Source organism: Ursus arctos, unplaced genomic scaffold (assembly GCF_023065955.2).
Source record: "Ursus arctos isolate Adak ecotype North America unplaced genomic scaffold, UrsArc2.0 scaffold_31, whole genome shotgun sequence".
Taxonomy (NCBI): Eukaryota; Metazoa; Chordata; class Mammalia; order Carnivora; family Ursidae; genus Ursus; species Ursus arctos.
This window is the reverse complement of record NW_026622997.1, coordinates 26,466,133-26,491,804: the sequence shown is the minus strand read 5'-3', so window position 1 is coordinate 26,491,804 and position 25,672 is coordinate 26,466,133. Positions and strand designations below refer to the sequence as shown.

The window sequence follows — 25,672 nt, the reverse complement described above, 5'->3', positions numbered from 1 at the left end:
CTATGAACACGCACGACACTATCTTACACGTAGTGAGACAGGAATCGAAGCAGCACCACACAAGAAAGATCAGGAAACCGATATTAGAAAATAAAACACACCGCGTTAGCCACTGGTCATCCAACTGGTCTAAACTGTTGGGTGCTCTCAGTAACGCGGGAAATGACAAGAGAGTCACGATACTTGAGAGGGGAGCTCCAGAGGGCACACAGAGGACCCCCAGAGCAGCTCAGTGCATATGCACGGGTCTCCATGGGCATCACCTCCTTCCGAGCCCCCCAAACCGAGCCAATGTGAGCTCAGGCACCGCGCTGCCCGCAGCTGAGCCCCACCCTGGGCCAGCCAACGCCCAAGCCCCATCATCTCCAAACCCGGCCCCGCTCCCTGTGAACACTGTGTGCAATCAGAGAGGGGAGCCTGGAGTGGGAGGCGTCTCAGGTTGCCGAAACAGGCTGGACATTTTGAACCCTGGACAGAGTGACTGGAATCTTGGTTTCTCCGGGGCCCGGGGCTTTTGTAATGGGCTGGGTGTGGGCCTTGATGTCTGCAATGCGCTCTTTAAACTTTTGCTGAAGGAATTTCTCCTCTTTGGAGTAGCTTCTCACGAACACCGAGGTCAGCAGGCACCCTGCCATGGATGTGCCCCCGAGACAGAAGAGAACGGCCCCTGCCAGCTTGCACGCCTCTAGGGCTCCGTTAAACTGCACGGCGTGCGTGTCGACCACCACAAAGTCGGCTTCGCCAAAGGCTTCAATTTTGGGGGGCACCAGAAAGCCCACTGCCAGAACAGTCAGTCCGAGAATCACGAAGACCGTGCCGGAGATGAGTCCGACCTGGAGAAAGACACGGGGAGGCAAGACAGAGTAAGCTCAGCGCTGCGGCTCTCCTGAGCCATCCAGAGTGGGACTTGGTTTCTGGGAGCAGTTAATATTCCCGTGCACCCCAAATTTGCAACAAGAAGCCTACATCATTTCCTAATGATAAAAGAAGGTGAAAGGAGACCCTTCTGATTTTAATGCCAACCAGACACGGCAGCACTGCCCTGATTTTTCCGTGGAGCTTTCTGGTTGTCCAAGCTTTGCAGCTGACAGAGCTGCTTTTGGTTTTGGTTGTCTCCTGCAGTCTTTGAGGAAGAGCAAAGCAGCCCCGATACCTGGGAACTAGCCTCACTCTCTCCACTGGGTCCTGGTGCTCTCAGAAGCTGGCCTGGCCCTCACACTGAGGCCACGTTGTTCGCCTATGGATATAATCTGTGACGCAGAATGTCCACATCCGTCAAGCTCATTCTGCGCCTGTCACGGAGGGACACGAAACAAGTCCGCGCCATCGTTTCTGTCTAAGCACAGACAAAAGCAGCGTCATTGTGCAAAGCACACACTATCCACAGCCTCACCTTCACCCCCAGTAATATGAACATCGGCTACTTCTTCACCCATTACAGCTTTAGTCTTACCCTAGTCTGCCCCTCCCCGTGGGTAAGATTTATTATTTATTTATTGCCCAATCATAGAATTGGCCCTGACAATCCAGAGTGAACTCCAGCTCCTGCAGACCCTCTGCCCACCCAAAGCCCTGTAACACATCCTTCCTCACACTCTTACTGAAATGCCCCAGGAGACCCTCTGGTGTCACCTCTCTCCCTCTGATGAGGAATCAACTCAACTTGTCTAATGTACAGGTATGTTCCCGGTGATTTGGATGGAGGACATTGGCAATCCACGTAACCACCCACCTCTTCCCCTAAGTTACCGGGAAGGAACCATAATTGCTAGTATACAGGTCAGGAAATGTCGCCTCAAAGAGAGTGGGTCACTGGCCCAAGGATGGGTGACAGCTAGCAAGTTGCAGAGAAACTGTGTTAGCTCCAGTTCGAGTTCAATGTAACACACTGAAGTGGGAGAGGACTGTCTACCATCTGGTGGTTTGGAAGCTTGGAAGGGACAGATTTCAAGCTTGGGTTCCGGCACTGCCAACTAGTACTTTAAGCATATAAGGAAAGTTACTTAAACACTTTCATCGTTAATTGCCCCATCTATAAAGTGCTACATGATAATCGCAATTGTGGTGAGGACCAAGTGAGGCCAGGCTCGAAGGCACTGGGCCCTGTGCCTGGAGAAGCAATGCATTGGTAATAAGCAGCTATTATTACATCTGTTTGGAAAGGCACCTCTTGTGAAATGATGCTGCATTGGCAACAGCGTTATAACGATCTGAGCACTTGAAGAACAGCTAATATAGTTATTTATTTTTTAAATACATTTTTCATTTCCTCCTGTTCCTAATTGCTTTTGGTTAGCATCACAAAGTTGGAAAAAACCAAATGCACAACACTTCTTAACCTTGAGCTTTGAGTTTAAAGCATATTTATTTAACTTATATATTAAATTTTAGGGTAATACACTAATAAAGAAGGTTTGGATAATAGAAGGAAAACATATTGACAAATCCATCAGAGAGCTAGTATTATTGAGTATCTCTTAGGCATAGTGTTTGATATGTTTTTCACTTGGTCCTCAGCAGCCTCTTATGCAAAGGAGGTATTTTTATTCCCATTTCACCTGTAAGAGACCGAGGTGAGTGGGGTGGAAGAAGCAAAATTCAAGGTCTTGCAGCTAGCAGGTGGCGTGACTGGGCTCTAACCCAGGTCTGTGTGACTTCCAAGCCTCATGCTCCCTTCAATTCTCCCATGATACCTCACCAATGACTGTTTAATATATTATCTGCTATTATTATTTTTTTAAACTACCACAGAGTTTTAGTCACCATATAGGGACAAATTTCCATTATGTAATATTATAAAGAAACTGAAGAAACAGAGTCAATATAATGTCTTCCGAAAAGAACAGAAACTTTCCTACATAAGATTTAAGTACTATAGGAAAAGTTGGGTTGTAAAATACAACATTTTGGATGGCTTTCTACATTTTTCTAAAAACAGTGGCAAATTCACTTCCAAAGCCTAACCCTTATTTGTAACTTAAAAAATGAGTCACATTGGAAAATTCTGAATGCAAAAGCTAAATTAAATATCCACGGTGACATGCTTCATATGTCACTCAATCCTCGTCTTCCTCAAGAATCGGCATTCACTTTCAAAAACCGAGGACGGTAAGAATGTATCCATCATAGTGTCTGAGGTTCTGAGAGCCACTGAGGCCAGGGCTCCGTGTCTTCTGTTCCTGCCTTCCACTCTGTAAGTATTCCTAACTGACTGACTGAACCCGCCAGACTGCTGACTACGGAGCCAGGTGACTGGTTCTCAGAGCAGGCTGTTCCCAACTGAGCAGTGCTTTAGAGATTAAAATCCACTCTTGGAATCTCACTCGGAAGCTAAAAGGCAAACCGTGCCTTGCAGATGGCAGAACTCCTGCTCGCTTCAAGCACTGGAAAGTGGCTGGCCTCCCTGAGCCTGCTCCCTTTTCCCCATTGAATCAGAGTGTCCCAGAGAGGCCTGCCGTCTGTGGAGGGAGCGTGATGGTGGCGAACGGCCAACTCCAGGATCCAGAAGGTGCCCTCCATGCCAGTCAGAAGAGGATCTCCAAGACATGGGCCCAGAAAGGGCCCCAAACATTGTGACAACGTGTCTGGGAGAGTGTGGGGTGGTGGGAGTGGAGGGAGTGGAGGGGCAGCCATGGGATCTAAATATGCTGTGTCTTAACCGAGAGTCGGACAGAGGTGAGAAGGGACGTTGGGATGCATCGGCTTAATGCTGGTACCATCTTGGAGAATCGGAAGGAATAAAGATTTTGGGAGTGATGCCACACAGAATCATCGAAGCTGTCTCTGGACACAGCTCTGAGTTGGAGTGGCCCTCGGTCTAAGAGAAAGGGGGCTCTATTTAATAGAGTTTAAAAAATGCAGCACGGGTCCTTAAGGGTCTGAGAGTGCAAACAGCCCTGTGTGGGTCCATGCAGAGAGCTGGAACGCCATGAGGTGAGGGCTCCCTGGGAACTGGCAGAAAGCCTGGGACAGCTGGTGGTCAGGCCAGCCCAGTGCTGAGAGAGAAGGGCCTCTCTCCGCTGTGACAGACCTTACAGACAACAGCAAGGACAGTGACTTCTGATGGCCCTCCCGGCTATGGGGAGGATGTGTGAGAATCCAGCATCTGCTGCTGGAAAGTGGACTTGGATAGGGAGGAGAACCCGGATTCCAGAAACCCTGCTGTGACTCGGAACGACATCGCCGTCGTCATCTCTGTGTGAGCTGATGAGGTCTGAACATACCTCCGTTTGCTCCAAAACAGCAGGGCTGGCAGCAGGAGCTGCGCAGCTGTCCTGGCGGAGGACGTGGTAATGACCGCTGGAAGCGAGAACCAGCGCGGCAGGAAGGACGGTGGGGGAGCTGGGGAAGCTGAAGGTGAAAGGAGCCATCTGGCTTCGAGGTAGCACTCAGGGGAAGCACAAGAAGGCAGAAGTCGGGCCCGTCTTCTTCCTCAGCCCCAAGGGCCACTCTGACCTCTCCTGAGCAGGGCCAGGGCTCTGAGTGGTGTCCCCTGCCAGCAGTGACGCAGAGACAACTCCTCTGGCCTGACCTGCCTGTAGGACACTGAGCTTTGTGGAGCAACCACCGGTGTCCAGCTGGGACCCAGGCCCACGCCCTCCAGGCAGGATACCTGGTGTCCCGCGCTCGGGGCTCAGCATCCTACCTGATGGAGGCTCGGTTCCTCCCGCGTGGGAACACATTCAATTGTTTCAAAAGCGATTCCAGAGCCCCATGTCTCTCTTAGGCTACTGCTTGAACTCATCCGACCCTTGATATTCAAGCTGAATCCCACAATTTCACTGAAGTTGGTTTCTCTGAGGTCACTAAAGCCCTCCTAATTGTCCAATCCAATGTGACCTCATTCGAATATTCTGCAGTCAGTGATGTTAAGCAATTTTGTCTCCTTAAAAACCTTCACCTATTGTTGTCCCTGACACGACTCTCCTGTTTTCACATCTGCATCTTTAACAACGCACTCTCAGCCTGTTTCACCAGATGTTCTTAAATTAATGGTGTTCCCCAGGGTTCCGCCTTGACTCACATCTCTTGTTCAAGATGATCTCTCTAGGGTTGAATGTGTGGCTGCAGTTTCAACTCCCACCTGTATGCCAATGACTTCCAATCTCCATCTCCAGCCAGGATTTCCTTCCTGGGCTCTAGCCCGTACTTCTGACAGCCAATGGGAAGATCTACATGAAATGTCCCAAAGGCTCCTCAAGCCCCAAATATTCAAAATGGTACTCCTTCCTTCTTTCTTTCCTCTCTTCCTCTTCCCTTCCCTTCGTTCCTTCCGTCCTACTTTCTCTGTGTTCCTGCCATCCACCCTTTCACCGAGCTCCTCTCATTTCTAGTATAAAACCAACTCTGTAACCTCTAGCAACACTTTGAAGAGAAGTCTAAGACAGAAGTATAAACTCCGACTTAGCTCAGGGGGAAAACTAGAGATCAGGACAGTTAGGAGGAGGGTCTTGGGGAAAAGAGAGGGGCCAGAGTCTCTCCCGTTCAGTGAGGCTATGGAGGAAGCAGTCTTATGTTGTACCTGCATATTGCTGTGGGGACGCTGAGAGGTTTCTAGTATGGGTTGAGGAGAAGGTTAGAAGGAGGGTGACCCTGAGGTGAGGAAAGCATGAATGGAGTAAGGAGATCGCTCCCCTTAGTTTATACCTGCCTTACTGAGATGATTTGCTACACAATCAGGTGGCAACAGCTTTCATCAAGGTCAAGTGCAAGACTAAGAAGAAAAGTCCTACCACAGCCAGTTTGGTTCCTGGTCAGGGCAGTGGGTACCAGGGGGTCGGTGGGAGCCCATCACAGAGACCTTTGCAGGTGGCAGGAGTTGTAGACACTGGGATAAAGGAGTGTGGCTGAGGCAGCCCCGGGGTACAGCCTGTGAGGCACAGAGATTGTGTGTAATCCTACGTGTGCGTGCGCGCGCGCGTGTGTGTGTGTGTGTGTGTGTGTGTTTACACCTAACTAAGAGACAACCTCCCCAAGAAAGCCTGTGTTAATTATCTTGCCCCTTCACTGTACTCAAGCTGGAAGGTTCTGGAGAAATTTCCGATTTCAAAGCTTTTCAAAGTCTTCTGCGATCCAGCTCTTAAATACATTCCCCCACTCATCTCTTGTCCCCTCTCCTCCAACTTCCCCTCTTACCCCAGCCGTACAGAGCTGTTGGCCATCTCCTGAATGTGCCATCATCTCTCATGACTCAGCTTTTGCAACACATTTCTTCCTACCGGGATGCCCAGCTCCTGCTTGTTCACAGGTGCTCTCTCTGGGGAGCCACTCCTTGCCCAGGCTGCATCAGACCCTCCCTGCCCTCAGACCCCATGCTCCCAGTAAGTACTGGGACTATTTTAGGGTAGTGTTTATCATGCTGGATTGTAACTGTCTGTGGACATGTCTGCCCTTCTTCTTTGTCTGCGAACCCCTTCAGGTCAAGGTTGTATCCGATTCACAGGTGAAGACAGCATCTTATTCACAAATGAATCCCAGAGCCTACCGCATAACTGTGCACACAGTGGACACGTAAACATTTGTAGAAGGAAAGGATGAATAGCATTGTGAGACACAGGCTACATGGATCCATGTGACCAGGCAAAGATTCTAACTCAAGCTCATTAGATTCCAGTCTCCATTCTCATTAAGCCCCTCCAAGCTTTCGGCTGCTAAGGAGCCAGCTCAGTGGCAGTGTCCTAGCCTCTAGCAAGAGACCAGCAATCCCTTAGCACCACTTTGCTGGGAATGGGGAAAGGGGAAGCCCATAACTTGAACCACCTACACATGCAGTTTGAAATGAAAGAAAAAAAATCACGAAAAAGAATCATAATTAGAAACATGTGCACAATCATTGCCTTTCTCTGTACTGATACAAAACATTTCATAAAACCCACTGGAATGGATTCACTTGTCCTTCCTAGAAGAAAACCGAACAGTTAGTTTGTTCCCTTAGTAGAGGGGAGGTCTGTAAGACAGTGAATTCTTAGGTGATTGAGGCTGACTCTAAGCTTCTGAATGCCAGTGTCATGTTTTGTGATTACGATCTGAGTCTAGGATTTGGATTTTCCTGGAATATAATCTCCCTGAGGCCATGGACTTTTGCCTGTTTTTCGTCTCTGAAGTAGGTCTGGCACAATGGGGAACAAATACTCTGAATCTTGTTTATGTAAAATAGAAGAGAGGATTCTGAAATCTGAATTCTGGGGTTGGTAATCTACTGTGAGTTCTTTATTTTAAATCCATACCTATGTACTACTTGATGGATTTAGAGCTTCTCAAGTCTCGAACTGGTAGTGCCTTGGAACCATGTGAATGCTTTCAATGTTCTGTATGACAGTGGCATTTCAGGCTCTTGGCACGACGGATCTGTCAGCCAAATATTTGTTTTTTGACACATAGGGAAGCAACCACCCACTTAACTGGGTAAATACAAGATGTGCCAAGCTTGGCTATGTATTTCATCGGTCCAGGCCAGTAAGGATTCATCAGAGATGACATTTCTACAGGGCAAGGATGCTGGCTCAATCACTTCTAATGCAGAGTCCATGACACTTGTAAGATACTGAATTAACGCAGGTCTTGGATAATCCATGTTAACAACTGTGTTGCCCGGTACTTTATTTATTAACTAGATTTCAAATTTTCTTTCTACTTCAGGATCCAATGTTTCATAGGACCTCTGATAGTAGGAGTTAACACACTGAATGCTTGAATGCATACGAAACATCTTACTTAATTCACACAACTTAACCTGGTAGGTACAATAAGCATCACCACTGGGGCCCACTAAGGTCAATTAACTTGCCCAAAGGTACAGTGCTACTAAATGGAAGAGCTGAGGTTTGAACCCGTGTAATCTGAGGATGGAGTCCGTGCTCATAAGCTTTATGCGACATTGCCTCTTGTTAAACTATATTGCCAATAAGTTGTAGGTTTATGTCAACATCAATGTAAAACATTCTGTGATCTTTTGGGAGAAGGTTGGGGATGATTGGGATCCCCGAGCTGGAGGGGACCTGAGGCCCCACCTAAGGCTGTACCTTCTCAGCCTCTCTTCCTAAATCTTCACCCTTTTCTTGATCTCTAAATGTTCGGACATGCTGATGCCCTCTTCTCTTCTATGTCCATACTCTCTTCCTCGGTCATTTTATCTAGCTTGTTGCCTCTTATATATTCTGTATGTCAGGGATTCCCAATCCATGAGCTGTGTTTAAATTACCACTAGAGACCCCCACTCACATGTCTGATAGGCATCTCCAGCATATCACGGCCAAATTCAAACTTTTGGTTCCCCACCATTCCCACTGCTTTCCCAGTATTTCCCATCCCAGAAAATTAGAACATCATTCAGAAAATGGCTCAGGATGCAAGCCTTAGAGGCATGCTTGACTCTTCTTTGTCTCATGTCTACGTCATCAGCTTGGTCTTTAAACTTTATGCTAAATCAGACTACTTCTCACCATCTCTACCAACGCCACCCTAATCCAAGCCATCATCACCTCTTGCCTGCATGCTTTCGGAGCCTCCCTAATGATCTGGCTGCCTCTACTCTTGTCCTCCTATAATCTATTTTCCATACTGTAGCCAGCACAATCCTGTTGAAATATTAGTCAGATCATGTCACTCCTCTGCTTAAAATGCTCAAGTGGCTTCCCATGTCTCTCAAGGTAAAAGCCAGTGTCCTCATCATCATCTACAAGGTGCTACACAAATCATCTTGTGTCCTGTTATTTCACTGGGTCCATCCCCTGTCCTTTTTCTCCTCTCATTCCACTCCAGCCAGGTGGGAACTCTTGCTGTTTTTCAAGCACGTGAAACTGGTTCCCATTTCAGAGCTTTGGGCTTGCTATTTTCCCAGCCCAGAAGGGCATGCATGTTATGATCTGCTCCCTCAGCTCAGCCTGGTGCTTGCTCAAATGTCATCTCCTCTGAAGGGCTGTCTACAAACAGCATAGTAAATACCAGGCCTCCATCACTCCCTACCGTCTTGCCCTGCTTCGTTTCTCTGCACAGCACTTGTCACCACCTGACCTTCTATTATGTGGTTTATTGGCTTATGGTCTGTTTCCCGTGATAGGTTGCGAGTTCCAAGAGGGCAAGGGCTTTTCCTTTTCATTGCTTTAATTTCTAGCACATTGCAACTTCTCAGCACAGAGTAGGTGCTCACTAACTATATGCTGAATGACTGAGTACATTGTCCAATGTGGTGCTTTCATGTGAAGAAGCTGAAGGTCATAGGGCCTCATGATCACGTCTGGTAGAGGTCAAGACTGCACACTGACCATTGTGTTACATCTCAGCATCAACTCTCTCTCAATGCCCAATGAATTTCTTTTCAGTAATTGTCGCAATTTGTCAAATGATACTTACCAAGCCTATAAGGGAGGCGGGAAGCATATAATGTTTTGCCTATGGGTGGCTTTGCAGCTGGTGAATTTAGCGGCGCATCAATAACCGTAGCAAAAATAATAATGATGACATTTATACCTATTTATGTTTAATCTGCAAATTAACCACTGTGCTGCACTCAAGGGCTTTCTTCAGCCTCAGATCTATATTCTCCTTTCCTAAGGGAAGAAGACTGCACTTAGTATCATCAAGACAGATGCACACAGAGAAGACCACACCTCTCAGTGCCTCATAGCTACAGGGTTTACCATGTCCAGTAACGTTTCCATTTCTTGACTTACACACGTGTTCTTTCCTTACCTTCCAGAATACTGAGCTCCACCTATTAGGTGATCTCTGGATCTGGAAATCATCCTCATACTCCCAGATCGAGGTGGTACAGTCCTCATAAAACTGATGCAGATAGGACCGGACTCCGTAGCGCTGGTACGTGCCCTCAGTAGCAGCAGCCTGTGCCTGCTTGGACCCACAGATGTTGCTGCAAGAACTCATCCTTCCCAGCTGGAATGAGAACATCCACAGACATCAGCCCCGTGAGCTCTGGCTTCAGGATTAAAAGGTATATTAAAGGTGAGAACTGGGCTGAGTAATGTTAGTCTATCTGAACAATGCTCTTTTCTTAAGGGAAAAGACATTTTTAAAGACCTGCCTTTCTTATAAGCTGCTCTGCTTTTTGACTCAATGCAAAATTACCCGCAAACACTCGATGGCTAGAAACTGGTTCTCCGTAAATGAAATGAGACATAACGGCACAGCTCACTTAAATTATGCAAAAATGAAAGCAACAGAGAAGCCGAGATTTTCATTGTCTTGACAAGAAATCTTTAATCTCTTAGAAACCAGCAGTCTTCACACTTACATGTTAAAGAATTAGGCGGGTACTCTCACTTGGTACAGATGGAATTTGTCTTGGATTGTCCTCTCGGATGCTTAACTCCGTTCCCTGGTGGAAAATACATGATGTTACTCTTTCGCAGTCTGCAATTTTGCTTTCAGATCTCATGGATCTTGCTCTCACATTTTAGCTAATTGTCATGTTGTAGAGAAACTGTGTTTGAAGGCTGCTGGGCAACTTACGCTTCATGCTTTATTAATCAGAAATGGCTCGGCCAATCCTTTATACCTCACTGACTCTACCACTAGATACTGCAGTCATTATTTGTGAATCCATCTGTCCAGGCGGGATGGTAGAGCATAATGGAGAGGGTAGACCTAGCCTTCCATCATGTTGCACAAAGTGTCTATTATACACAAGAGGCCAGGGAACTGTTAAATGAAACTATGCTCTGGGTGGGTTGTTTGGGACTCGGTCTTCTTAAGATGGAAATTGCTACTTGATTTGATCTAATCAATACCTTTAGAGAGAAGCATTGGTTATTAATTCATGTTAAAAAAAAAAAGGAATTGCTGAGGGACAGCAATTTTGGTGAGTAAGGAAATTTTTAGTAATTCTCTGTTTGGTGTTTGGTTTTCTTATCTCCATATAGGCAGATACATATGTAGCTGGAAATGTGAAATACTTTTTTAGATTTTCCAGTTATCCTCCAGATGGTTTTCCCTGTGTGGACATAGTCAGTATCAGAATGACAAAGCAAGGAATGATGTAGAAGAGGATTCTCCCATTGAACCAAGTTCTCTCAGGACTTGTCTTGTAATCCAGGCTAATAGAAGACCTAAAATCTTTCCAATTCCTTATCTGGAAATCATGTTGTGATGTTTATCTACAAGGGAAAAATTAATCTAAGCTGCCAGCAAGTGCCCCTGTGTGGACACTGAGTTTAGTTGGAAAGAATTATGGGTTAGGGATGACTGGGTGGCTCAGTCTGTTAAGCGTCTGCCTTCGCCTCAGGTCATGATCTCATGGTCCTGGGATCGAGTCCCACATTGGGCTCCTTGCTCAGCAGGGAGCCTGCTTCTTTCTTTGCCTGCTGCTCCCCCTGCTTGTGTTCTTTCTTGCTCTCTCTCTCATTCTGACAAACAAATAAATAAAATCTTAAAAAAAAAAAAGAATTATGGGGCTAAAATCAAAGTTGAAGCCACAGATAGTTAGCATTGTCCTGTCCCATGGCCACAAAGTGAATCCATAAAATTATCTTGTAATGTGTGTTCTTAGCCAAAAATGCATTCTGGTTAGAAAATGTCATCAAATTCAGAAAAAAAAAATATGGCCCTGATCTTAGAAAAGTGATGCAGATTGGTGCTACTGATGGTGACCAATACTCTCATCTTTTTAACCGTTGGTCAGTATTACATTCAGGGCCTTTCACCCTGTTTCAGATCTGGCAGCCAGGAGAGATGATCCAGGAAGAGAGAGCAGGGGAGGAAATATAAAAATTTCTTTTTTAACTTTTAAGCATTTCAGAAGGATATTATTTCATAAAATATAAAGATTTTAGAATGAATTTTGCCTGATTGGAGCAGCAAAGTGTGATGGATCAAGTTCTTTTGTTAACATAGTTTTCATATTTTAAGTGTTAGGATGATATCTTCAGTACCTTTAATTTAATACCTTACAATGAAGATGATTAATAAGGGTCTATTAGTAATGATATATAAGTAGAATAATTTTATTTTTTAAAGATTTTTAAATTTATTCATTAGAGAGAGAAATCACGAACAGGGGAAGGGGCAGAGGGAGAAGGAGAAGCAGACTCCCCGCTGAGCAGGGAGCCCAACTTGGGACTTGATCCCAGGACCCTGGGATTATGACCTGAGCAAAGGCTGATGCTTAACTGACTGAGCCACCCAGGGGCTCCCATAAGTAGAATCATTTTAAAGGCACTTTTAAAAAAAGATATCCTAATAAAATTTTGATCAAGGTGCACTGGGTGTTACATGCTACTGATGAATCACTGAACACTACATCTGAAACTAATGATGTACTCTATGTTGGCTAACTGAATTTAAATTAAGAGAAAGAAAGTAATTATCGATATAAAATTTTGATCAAGGGGAGAAGGGATTAGTATTTTACTAATTCTGCTTTGTCTTTGAAGAAACTGAGGCACCGAAAAGTCATCTGCTAAAAGGTGACACCATGAGTCAGGGAGCAGATGAAGGCAGGAGTATGGACTGAATCATGTACTTGCATAATCAGACCAAGTATCCAGATATGTATTTCCAGATTTTCTATAAAACATCAGAGACTTTGACATGGAGAAAGGACAAAAATAGATAGGACCAGAGCACAAAGAAATTCCTCATAGCAACAGTCCGAGTTATGCTCCTTCAATGCTGAAGTCCCTCTTGCTCAGGGGTGGAGCTCTGACGCAGAGCTGGACGTGTGACATGGTGTAGCCCCTCTCTGCACAGCTGGTTTCCGGCACATGGGGTCGAGTGTTTCTCTTTATAGGGTGGGACTCAGGAATTCAACTTCGTTATTAAACAAAATACGGGTCAAATCATGAAAGAGCTAGAAAGTGTCCTAAACAAATGTTTTTGAGCCTGAGTGATGGAAGTCAGAATAGATTTTTAGTGATGCTAGATCTGTGCCAGGAAAGGAATCCCAAAAAGCCTTACTTTCTTCTCCAGGATATAAAGCGCAAGACACAGCCTGCACTGAGCTAACCACACAGGGCAGAGAATGGGTTCTAATCCTAGTTCTTGATCGCCAATGTATTGGTCATGACATCACAGGTAAACTCATTCACCTCCCTAACCTATGGTTTTATCATACTTAAAATAAGATGCGTGGGCCAGACAGCCTTGAATTCCTTCTAGATATAGTTTTCCAGGAGTCTTTGGCCATGAATTTATAGAATGAGTCAATTATTTTTGTTGGATAAACAACTGGGTTTACTGATTTCCCACCTTCTCCCATGCACTCATGGACGGATTGTCTGATTGTCCTCAATGCTTTATCATTATAGTACAGTGGAGCTTTGGTTTACAAGAACATATAAACGACTAGTTAGATCAATTACTTGGTATTAGGTAGACTAAACGGTTGTGTATTGTTTGTTTCACAACTTACTTCAGGACTGTGTACGTTCCTAAAGAGTGTAAGTGTATCTCAGATAATTCCAGGTTTGGTTCCAGACCCCCACGATAAAGCAAATAGATAAAACAAGGCAAATGAACTTTTTGGTTTCCCAGTGCCTATAAGTGTTATTTTTACACTATACCGTAGTCTACTAAGGGTGTAATAACATTATGTCTATTAATTGAAAAATTCTTTATTGCTAGAAAATCTGAACTGGCAGCAAGCCATAATCTTTTTGCAGAGAGGGTCTCTGCCTCAGTGTTGACGGCTGCTGACTGATCAGGTGGTGGTGGCTTAATGGTGGGGGTGGCTGTGGCAATTTCTTAAAACAAGACAACAATGAAGTTTGCCGCATCAACTGACTCTGCCTTTCACTTGAACTCCTAAGGGCCACTGTAGAGGTATTGATTGTCCTAATTTCAATACTGCTGTGTCTCAGGGAACAGGGGGGCCCAAGGAGAGGGAGAGAGACTGGGGAACGGCTGTTTGGTAGAGCAGTTAGAACACACAGAGCATTTATTGATTAAGTTTGCTGTCTCTATATGGGCATAGTTCCTGGTGCCCCCAAAACCATCACTATTATAACATCAAAGATCACTGATCACAGATCGCTGTAGCAAATACAGCAATAATGAAAAAGTTTGAAATTGCAGGAATTACCAAAATGTGACACAGAGACATGAAGTGAACAAATGCTATTGGGAAAAGGGTGCTTGATAGACTTGTTTGATGCAGGGCCGCCACAAACCTTCAATTTGTGAAAAATACATTATCTGCAATGCCCAGTAAAGTGAAGTGCAATAAAATGAGGTATGCTTGTAGTTTCTGGGGACCTTAGGGGTTTCATACATCTTTCCAGGTGGATAAAGGATTGGATTCATTCTTAGAGGAGAACGATCACTAGAAAGGAGTTTTAAATTATAACAGGTTACAGTGAGAATTTTGCACCTACAAAAACGCAACAGAGTTATAATTCCTCATAGTGAAGCCAGTAACTTTTCGTCCCAATATAGAAAATGTTACAGTTATTTAGAATCTACTTCTTGGATTGACACCTCCAGTATCATAAAGAGGATACATGATGTCACTTCATAAAGTCCCTTTTAAAAGCTGGACAATTATTATGAAATAAACTAGGGCTGAGAAGAAACGGAAGGTATGTACAAAGGCTCTCCAGCTTGGCTCAGCATTTACTTAGTGAGCAAGGTTTCCTGAGCAATCTCGTGTTTGTATTGGAACAACTACAGCTATGGTAGCAGCTGCACAAACGGTAATGTTCTATCTGTGACTCTTGTTAAGTGATGGGTTCTAGAGATGGCTTTTCTTTAGGGAAAGCCTTAACATCCCAGGAAATGCATGAATGGGGGGGTGGGGCAGTGAGTGAAAATATTTTCCAGTGTTGTACTTAAATGAGTCCACGTGAGTATTCCTTTTATAAACAGCCTAGTTCCTGTTTGATGCCGCGTCCTCACTGCCAGCATGGCCATCATGATGGAGCGCCAGGAACAGTAGCATCTGGCTGTTTGGTCATCTATGAAGAGGGAGTTATTTTCACTCTTCCCGAAGGACATTCTAGGTGCTGATTAGTGAGGATCTGTGCATGGTTTTCTTCTTTTTATAATCTATCTATGGTCTCTATCTCAACTGCATGCACGGTTATACATTTAGATGGATATTCAACTCTTGGCCGTACAGCACACCTGTCATGTCCCAGAGATCCCAGGAGGAGAAAGTCATGCCTTAACTCCCTTTCCAAACTCTCCCGAGAGGCTTCCTACAATTAGCCTGTTCTGTGTCAGCCCTCTATCCCTCTCTGTTCTCTTGTCCAAGTTTGTTTCTTTTTATAGTGCTTGTTACCATCTGATGCCCCCTTATGTGGTTTATTTGTTCATGGTTCAACAGACCAAGTGTGTGATGGACTGTAAGCTTCCTGAGGGCGGGGGCTCTTCCTGTCCTGGTGACAAGCACCTCGAAACTTCTTGGCACAAAGCTGTACATGGGTTGGTGTGGATGATGGTCCGAGTTGTCCTTCCTTTTCCATTCCTCCCTTCCTTCCTTGTTTTGGCTGCACTAGCTTTGTCCCCGATTATGTGAGATAGTACAGGTGAGCAGGGCACAGTGTGCTCTCAGTGGATAGTTAGAGTAGGAGAAACACTGCTGAAGCAAGAAGGGCAACAAAACTGGCACCAAAAACAGATGCTCGCTGGGGCACCTGGGTGGCTCAGTCGACTGAATGTCTGACTCTTGATTTCGGCTCAGGTCATGATCTCAGCGTCTTGCGATCAGGCCTCATTTCAGGCTCCACGCTCAGCACGGAGTCTGCTTGAGATTCTCTCTCTGCTCCTCCCCCCACACGTGCATGCACTCTCTCAAATAAAAATAAGTAAATAAGTAAACCAAAAAAACCCAGGTATTTGTAGCTGAAGGAAGTGAAAATGCTGAGAATCCCTTGGATAACTCCTCTTTTTAAAAAATTTTTTTCTTTAAATTCAATTTAGTTAACATATAATGTATTATTAGTTTCAGGGGTAGAATTTAGTGATTCATCAGTTGCCTATAACACCCAGTGCTCATTACATCTCGTGCCCTCCTTAATGCCCATCACCCAGTTACCCCATCCCCCCACTCTCCCCTCCAGCAACCCTCAGTCTGTTTCCTACAGTTAAGAATCTCTTCTGGTTTGTCTTCCTCTCTGATTTCATCTTATTTTATTTTTCCTTCCCTCTCTCCATGAACAATTCCTCTTTCAGCAAGTAAACCCATATAGGTACTGTTATGATCTCTACATGTACCAACATGCTATAGTATCAATTTGTTGGCAATTTGAATCTCAAATAAATGCAATTACTTTTTATTTTACTTAAAAAACGTTCATAGCCATGAAAACAGAAATAAGTCTTTATGCCTCATGAAACTCCAAGAACATCACAGACTCTGTATTATTTGTCTTCATGGTCTCCTTGAGAGAAGAGAGGCAGAAAATTGAGGCACAAAAAAGATTAGTGTTTTCCCATGGCTCCATGTGTGAGTCAGTTGTGAGGCCAGGCACAGGCCCTGTTCTATTTATTCTCTTTGAAATATCATTCGATTTTTTCATACTGCCTTTCTCTCCCATAAAATCCCTCTGAGATAATGAGAGTGAAGTCCCCATTAGAGCCACTTTTCCACAGAGCTGGTGCTGCAGGGTATAGGCACAGAACCGCTTTACACCATTTATCCAACACCAAACCAAAAGGTCAATTTGCTTAAAGGATTCAGTCTCAGTGTGGATGCAGGAAGGCATGAAAGCCTGCTAACAGCTCTTTCATTTTAAAATCAGGCATTCTAGAATTGTATAAGCATGACCTTAAAATGAAAATGTGTTTCTACCAAAAGATCATGGCAGAGGTATTTTATTTTCTTGGAACAGTGGTAGAGATTGTGACTCTATATTATAAGCTTTTTAATACCTTCTAAGTCAGTAGGCATGCAGCCACTTTTATAATTTTTTTACAGATTTATTTGTTTGTTTTAGGAAGAGAGATTGAGAGAGAGAGAGAGAGAACGAGCAGAAGGGGCAGAGGGAGAAGGAGAGAATCTCAAGCAGACTCCACACCTCCATGCCAAGCATGGAGATGAACTCAGGGCTCAATCTCATGACCCTGAGATCATGACCTGAGCTAAAACCAAGAGTCGGCCCCTTAACCAACTGCACCACCCAGGTGCCCCCACTTCTATAGTTTTTTTTTTTTTTAAAGATTTTATTACTTCAGATAGAGATAGATAGATAGAGAGAGAGAGAGAGAGAGAGACAGAGCACAAGCAGGGCAGAGAGGCAGAAGAAGAGGGAGAAGCAGACTACCCACTGAGCAGGGAGCCTGATGTGAGACTCGATCCCAGCACCCTGAGATCAGGACCTGAGCCGAAGGCAGACGCTTCACCAACTGAGCCACCCAGGTGCCCCCACTTTGATAATTTTTAAAAGAGGAATAATGATATGCAATTACCACATTACTTCTTCAAGATATGTTTGTAAGTAAGGTATACAAAGTCCATAATCAAAATGAGAAGAGAAAAAGGACCAATATATTCTCCTTAAACCTCTTCTTTATCGACATGTAAACCACAGGTGCTTATGAATTTGCTTGTGACAAGGTTGGAGGCTTACCTTTGAAGTCTTCCTCTTTCTCTTCTCCTTGTTTAGTCTTTGGCCTTTCTTTTTAACGGCACATCATCCTTCAAACCTATTTAAGAAAAAAAAAATCTCTGCAGATTATGATACAGATAAAAATCCAAATTTCATAAGCCATTTTATGACCTGTAAAGAGTCATTTTAATGTTGACAAAAACATTGACAAAGGACTTCTTGTTGAAGAGCAGGGAGTTATTTGTTTTTAACACAAGTATACATATTTCATAGCTTTTTAATGCACTCTCAGCAGACTTTATAGGGTAAATGAGACAACATAAATGGGCTTTGTAAACTATAACACACTATGCGAATGCGATTCTTATTTTGATATAATTATATTCTGCATAGTCAGTAATACAACTAGACTAATACATTTGTATTTTAAAAATTCTAAATAAAAAGTTTATTTGCTCCCTAGATACTCCAGAATTGATCTATTTGGTGCCTGTTCCATTATATTGTAAAATAAATCAATCTTATAGCCATTGTATTTTCTGATCCATTAACATGCATTTTAGACTTATTAAGGTTCTTTACATGATTTACTCATTGGGTTGATTTTTTACTCCTATATCCATTTCTTCCTATCATGATCACTTCACTTTCCTTCTGCCTACGAAAAGCAGGTGCCCATGCAAGATTTAATTAAAACGTTACTGCCAGCTATAGAGCTGCTGGCTTCCTACATTACTCTAGTCATGTGAAATAAAATAATAGCTGGGCATTATTTTTCAAGAGGTCACTAAAAATTCTTGTTGATGAGCAGTTCCCTATGCATTTGGAAGAGAATCTGAAAGACTTGAGGTGAGCAAGTCTAGTTGAGGCCTAACAGACTGTTTTCAGTATTTTCCAGTTTCAGTCTGTATGAGCCATAGTCAAACCTTCTTCAAGACTCATTTCCTTCCCCTAACATTTTATTTTGCAGGTGGTATGTGAGCAGATTTAGGGGAAAAAAGCAAATTATATTAGGATCCTGGATCTGGATAAGCAAAAAAACCCAAAAAACCCCCAAAAAACAAGTCTACTCCCCTCCCCCATCCGTGCCTCTCTCTGAATTAAACGTCCCTTCTTTTTGTCTGTCTCCTTGCCCCTTTTCTCTGAAGGAAATGACTCCATACACGCCCTTCACCAAAGGCTGGCCTGGTCTGGAGCCTGGGGATCTCTCCAACGTGCTGAAAACATTTCTGCTACAGAGCCAGGAACCAATTAAGTAAACACCAGCTGTTGAACTCCAGCTCTGTTTTCTTTGAGGTCATCAGCTTTGCTCTGACCCCCACCCAACGCCTCTTTCTAACAACGCAAAGAAGTAGGTCCTGAGATTATAACAAAGCACTCGCATATCTTTGAATATGGCAAAGGAATGGGGAGGGCAAGTGGGGGTTAAATTCAATTGGAAAACAAATCAAACCAGCTTTGTAAACTCCAAATACATATATTTGACTCTTAACCTAATACATAACTTTTCTTGTCTCCCGGGAAAGAAACTCTTAAGTTTTCCCTGTATACCTCCCCAATTCTTACGTAACACAAACCACAAACCACCAAAGCATGGAGTTAGCTACCCCTAATTTGGATGTGTTCGCGGATTTTAATATGCATGATCTTTGGAGAGATTTGTGCACATATTATAAACGTGAATGAGTAAGGGGAGCGTGCGTGTGTGTGTGACAGGCACAGAAAAACAACACGAATATGTGTGCGTGAGGAGAGAGGAAGGAGAGAGGAAGGGAGGAGAGGGAGAAGTGGGGAAAGACAAATGGAGCACAGAAAACCTCCCCTGGGCTCCGCATGGCTTTACCTGCCCCCTCCGATCCCCTGACCCGTGGAGCAAGTGCAGCCAGCTAGCCGCAGATCTCTCGCCGGGGTCCCATCGTCGCCGTCGCCGTCGCCGCCGCCGCCGCCGCTCCCGCCGTGCGGAGCTTAGCCCGCGCGTGATTGACAGCTGGGCGGCCCGCGCGCCCGAGGCCCGCGCAGCTGCGGCGGCCGCCGGAAGGGCCACGTGCGTCCGCGGGGCGCGCTCGGGCGGCGCGTGGGCGGGGCCCTGCCGGGCGCGTGCGCCGACCCGGTCCCTGCCTGGCAGCGCTGGTCGGAGTGGGAGTGGGAGTGGGAGTGGGAGTGGGGGTGGGGGGAGAGGGAAGAGGCGGCTGGTGGTCCTTGTGGCGGGTCGCTGTGTCCTGGGAGAGCGCCGCAGCGGCTGGGCGCCAGCTCTGCGCTTCTGTAGTCCTGGTCTCTTGTCCTGCCCAGCATGGGGTCTGGCACAGCAGGTACACCACACGGTGTTTCTAAGTGGAGAAGGAAGGCCGACCTGAGGGTGCTTCTTGCACCACAACCCCGTTTGAGATACATTTGGGGTATGCAGAGGCCTCTCTGGACCCTGAGTTTTGTCCTTGATGAGACACGCGAGGTGAGGAGCTCCGCTAGGCTGGCAGAGCGCGGCCCTGCTGAAAGAACTTTCTCGCTTTTGCACCACCAAGGCACTTTGAGCCCCTCACCTCGCCCCTGACCCCAACGGCAGGGACTCCCCATGGGCGAGATGGAAGAACGATGAAGAGCGTGAATTCTGTGATGATATTCAAGAAAAAACACACACAGATGCGTGAAAGCAAGAACACACTAGAAATTACCTGTGAAAAATCTCAGAAAATGTGTGTAGGTGTGGGCAGGTTAGCAGGTAAATACAGTGACCCCTGCTTCGGGAGACTCTGCAGACCACTGGTAAGTGGCATTTAATGGAAATGATTGCTAAAATAGTTAATATTTGCCCAGCCATTCTACACACAGAATTAACAAAACCTCAGTTTACCTAGTGCTTACTACGTGCTAGGCAGGCATTGTTTTAGGCACATTATGTATATATTAATTATAAGCATATTAAATCCTCACATCAGCTCTATGTGTGTGTTATTATCCCAATTTTACAGATAAGGAGGCCGAGGTATAGGGAGAAGTGGCTTGCATCCATGATGACACAGGCTCACAGTGACTTTTCACAGGTCACACAATTACTACATGGGAAAGGAGGACTGGAATCTATAGATTTATCTCCTGGACAGGATTTAGGGTATTAGTGATATTTTGCCTGAAAAACAGGAAGAAGCAACTCTATTTTTATTAAACAGGGGACAGACCAAAGAAGGAACCATAGGGATGGCTGTGTGTTCTCTGTTCTTCTGGTTCTCAGCTCTTGCCCCGAGTTTCAACACTACTTTTCAACACTGTTGAAACCTGTTGTCCTTCCCAGTCTTCAGAAAGTACATCTTTAAGGAGTTTTGACATGTTGCTTGTTAGCTTGCTTTTCTCATATTCAGTGAGTGGATCTGGTGAACATTTATTTATTCTTGTGACATGGCTGCTGTGTTTTTCATCCTTCAAAGACAGAAAGAAGCAGCACACATGGAAAAAATCCAGAAGCTCTCAGTCACATTCTATCAGAGGTTAGACTTTGGATGGGCATGGCTGACTTTTAATTGCCTATTGTGTTGGTTTCTGCTAAGTGTCCTGGTCTCTTTGCACAGTGCATGAAGAATCTATCACCTGTTAGGCATGCAGAGAGGTAGTCTAAGTAGGGCTTGGAATTGGACAGACCTGGGGTTTAATCCTGGCTCTGCCAACTCTTGCTATTAAACCTCGTCTGGTTGCTTCGCCACTGCATACCTCATTCTCGTCTGTAAAACAGTTATAGTAATATCTACTTCATATGGTAGTTAGGAGAATTAAATGAAATTCTGTTTATAAAGCATTTATCACAAGGCCTGGTACATAGTAAGTACTCAATAAATTATGATGACGACGATGATGGTGGTGGTGTGGTGATGATTTAGCTGAATATTTTGAGAGCTTATGAATATTTTCAGCTGGGAGTCTGAAGTCTTATCAGTTTCTCAAGCATTCTCCATGTGCTTCATTTCTCTTTCACCAGGTCTATTTTCAACATATGCTGTCTCTGGACTCTTGGTGGATGTTTCCATAAGGTGGCATGGGGGGTGGGGGAGGTATATGCCTATCCAGGAGCCTGGGGGCAACACAGGTCTTCCAGGTTCCTCTAGCAAATCTGCCTTTGGTTCCTTCTCAGTCTGAAGTAACTTGAGATAAAGTAAATGATTTACACATCTCAAGATGCCCTTAAATGTAAGTTATCACTATTATCTTGCCTTTCTCAAGTCCATAGGTTTTATTTATTAGTCTTGCAACCATTAGGGAACAAAGATGATCATTTTGAAGCAACTCAGTTTTCACTTAGAATATACTACTCAATTTCCCTGAGTTGTATTACATAAAAACATTTACCAGGGAATGTCTTATTAATTCATTATTCAACACACATTTATGCAATGGCTGCCAGTCAGGGCACAGAGGCTGAGATGCAGACAGAAGCATTATGGAAAGTCACAGAGAAAAGAGGGCAGGAGAGGTCGTCAGTGCTCAAGTTGTTTTCTAGAAAGGATGCTATGATTACGCCTTAACCTGCCTTTGTAGGTATTTCATGATTCCTTTCTAAGTTCATTTCACATCACACTGAATGTCTTTGGTGTTCTGTAAACATAGCTTGCACATTCTTCCTTCCCTTTATTTCCTTTGGTGGTTCTTTGCGCTTCTTCCTCCATATCTGTGTCTGCAAGTGCTGCTCATTCTTCGAGTCCAAATGTGACCACCATCTTTTCAACGAAGGATGTGCTTGAGTAGAGGTCACTGTTCTTTATTTTGAACACCTACAGAATCTAGTCTTATCTGTCTTATGGTACCACCACTTTTTTTTTTTTTTGGCCTTCTTTTGGCATTATTTGTGTGTTTATTTGCTCTCCAGGCTTATAAACATCGTGAAAGAAGGATCTCCCCCACAAGCCACTTTGAATTCTGCACAATGACCAGTACATCACCTTGTATAAAGTAAGTACTCGTTTTTGGTAAATGAATAAATCAGTGAATGAATGAGGTGGATCTGGAGATGAGCCTTGCCAGGTGGATGAGATTTGAGTAAAAGAGGGAGAGAGGAGAGTATTATGACAGGCTTAGGGAATGAAAAGCACAAGATTCAGCCTACAGTCTCACGTCTCAGATTTGTCCCCAGAATCCAGGATCTCTAAGGGGAGGGGTGGAGACAATGATGGAGAAGGGGCTCCATAGAATTTGTTCATTCCCTGCTGAGAGGCAGGACACTTGGGTGGTGGCCTCCCTTGCTCCCGGGGTGACTGCAGCCTGTCCTAGGCTGGGGCCGCAGTGTTCCCTACCAGGCAGTCGCTTGCGATTAGTATGCTCCTTGTGTTCCCGGACAGAACAGATGTCTGTCTGCTTTCTTTCTGTTTAATGATGATGGCAGGTTCCCAATGATCAAGATCCAATTTCACATTTTCTGAAATGCCGTGGCTGAGAAATCCTGTTTAGCCCAGTCCTGAGGCCCAGCCTCCTTTGCAGGAATCTTGGCTTTGCAGATTCATGTGGACTGAGGGTGCAGTGGGCAGGACTGGTCTCAGCCTTGCTCAGGTGGAGCAGGTGATTGGAGGGCATTCCAGGCATGGTCTCTACCCAAGTATGTTTGCTTTTCCACATTCCCTTTTCCCCAACAATAAGTAACACTACGGCTTTTGTGGATCTTGTAAACCAGTTGGTACAAGAGACTATTTGGGTATTTGAAATAGTTTCTTTGATAAGTTTATCTTGGGAGGGGGAAAATATATTAGCTGCTATTTTAGCAATTAGTGAAAAAGTCAATTAGATCCTTTCTGGTTAACAGGTTGGTTTTAGGGGTGGAGAAGGAATACCATAGGGCTGGAAGAGAAATACAGGCTTAGAATCTGAAAAGCTGCCCCAAGACCTCAGCAGTGTCTTTCCATAGTGTTTTTTTCCTCCTGTGTTCCCTCCCAGAGCTTTATTGAGATATGATTGACATGCAGTATTGTATAAGTTTAAGGTATAAACACGCTGACCTGTACACTTACATCTTGCAAAATGATTACCCCCAGAGCATTAGCTAATACTTCCATCATTTCACGTAATTACCATTCCTTTTCCTGGTGAGAACATTTAAGTTCTACTCTCAGCAACTTTCAGTATATGTACACAATGTAATACAGTATTATTAACCATAAGCATCATGCTGTACATTGGATCCCAGAACTTAGTGGTCTTATCACTGGGAGTTTTTGACTTTTGACCAACATCTCCCCATTTTCCCCCTTCCCCAGCCCCTTGTGCTAGGTTATATTGAGATTCACAGATACATAGATTCTGTCCCCCAGAGGTTTCTAATCTAATCTGGCCCAGGAAATAAATCATGTACATAGATATTTATGATACAAGTATCCTAGGAGAGAAACAGATTAGCTGCTGTGGGAGTTGAAAGAATTGAGAAATTACTTCTGATTTGGGGATAAATGAAGTACATCTTAGATTTGAGGCTTTGAAAGTCTGAAAAAAGTGTGTCTAATGACCTGGATCTTGAAATATGAGTGAAATTTTTAAACTTGTGACTACAGGGAGGAAATCCAGAGATGGGACTGGAAAAAATGCCCAGTGTGGACCCCTGTAGCTCTAGACACCAACACGTTTTTACTTCTGGGTTATTACTTTCTTCGTTCTGTTTTTTCTCTACCTCCCGCAATTAGATTTGAAGTTTCTAAAGTATTTCTAATTCTTGTTCCTAGCACATGTTGGAACATGAATCAATGTCTAGTGATCATGATGGTAGCTGCCTTCTGAAGTTTTATGTTCTTCGTGAAAATGGAGACAGGAGTGTCAAGATTTAATCTTGAGTCAAGGCTAATGTTTGGAGGGAAAATGTTTTGGAACCAGTTGGTATGATGTGAGAATGGGCTGGACCATGTATGTGTGTGTGTGTGTGTGTGTGTGTGTGTGTGTGTAATACACACATATTAAACACAAGGATTAAAGGTTTTAAATACGGGGATTGATTTCAGGTATGCTTTCTGGTCACTACTCTGGTTTCGATGTCATCATTACTCTGGTTTTGATGTCAAGGATGAGGTTATTATTTGAGACAGAAACTAATAGGTAGGTACGTAGGTAGATAAATAGGTAGGTTAAGCATAGCAGTATGTGGATAGGGATATGTAGAAGATGCTTGGTAAGTAGGTTGTTCTCAAAAAGCTAAAACCCATTCACTTACCTTTTTGGTAGGTCATGGCTGTGCAACTCACCGTTGCTTAGTAGGATGGAAGAAAAGTGTTGATTCCCTTTGTTCTAAACCTTTGTTAGCCAGGCAGCCTTCTAATTTATTATGAAGGACAGCCTGGGCCGGGTACACATTTCTCAGGCTCACTCTTACAGCTTTAGGCAGCTTCTAAAATCATTTCAGACTTAGGTGTTCAGCTTTGAACCCTAAGAAAAGCTGGCAGGTCCTGAGCTTACTTATAAGTAATTGGTTCATGTTAAAAGTTACTGGTGATCCATAAAATGATGCCTGGTTGGCATCATGCCTGCTGGAAGGGATTTTATGTGACAGGACACACAAAATTGGCTGACATGTAGGAATACTCTGATTTCAGGGGCTCTAGGGAAGATCATTGCTCAAAAAAGTCTTTTTCCAACTTCTACCTAATTTCAGAAATATTCCAAGGTATCCTCCTTCTAGTGTGTAGCTTTTTTTTCATGTCAAATTCTCCAAGAGTGGTTGATAATTCTTTGTATCTGTTAGTTAAGAAAGAGCCTGAGAGCATTGAAGGGAATGGCCCAAAGTCGAAAGGACCAGAGAAGAAATTTTGGGTTAAAAGTAGACAACTCCCCCCACCTTTTTTGTGGCAAATGTAATACCATCAGCACCAATAATAGCATATTTACTACTTTACAGTATTAATGGTATAGGTCAAAGTGCCTGATAATGTCCCTACCTTTTGAGGAGCCAGTAACTAAAGATTTCTTCCATTCTAAGTTCTGTCTTACAGTATTAACCTGACAGTCTAATGAATGAATTCTTTGAGTTCTTGGAGGAGGAATGAAATATATGCTATAGCTTCTTTTTCTCAGCTCGTCTGGGCTCCAGCTTTGCTGGCTGCGTGCACATGCCTTAAAAAAAGTCCATCTAACAAAATGGCAGACCTTGTATAAGTAGCTTCTCTAAATTCCGGAGGAATCAATGCCAAAGGCTTCCTCTGCTTTTAATTGCTTCTGTGGAG

General features: G+C 44.2%; 1 protein-coding gene across 1 annotated transcript; it reads right to left on the bottom strand.

Annotated features, from left to right (window-relative positions):
* Positions 1 to 377: 377 nt before the first annotated feature.
* On the bottom strand, positions 378 to 17,597 carry NRSN1 (neurensin 1). Its single transcript, XM_026511580.4, has 4 exons — positions 17,520 to 17,597; positions 10,250 to 10,333; positions 9,691 to 9,891; positions 378 to 833 (listed from the first exon to the last, which is right to left on the bottom strand). The coding sequence occupies exons 3-4, from the start codon at positions 9,880 to 9,882 to the stop codon at positions 435 to 437; spliced, it is 591 nt and encodes a 196-aa protein (XP_026367365.1). The 5' UTR covers positions 9,883 to 9,891; positions 10,250 to 10,333; positions 17,520 to 17,597; the 3' UTR covers positions 378 to 434.
* Between the last annotated feature and the right edge of the window lie 8,075 nt (positions 17,598 to 25,672).

Bases quoted from the DNA above. Each gene is read 5' to 3' on its own strand.
- NRSN1 (XM_026511580.4), bottom strand. From the start codon at position 9,882: ATGAGTTCTTGCAGCAACATCTGTGGGTCCAAGCAGGCACAGGCTGCT. The intron at 834-9,690 runs GTAAGGAAAGAA...GTCTTTCTCCAG, and splicing joins GGAGCTCAGTATTCTGGAAG to GTCGGACTCATCTCCGGCAC.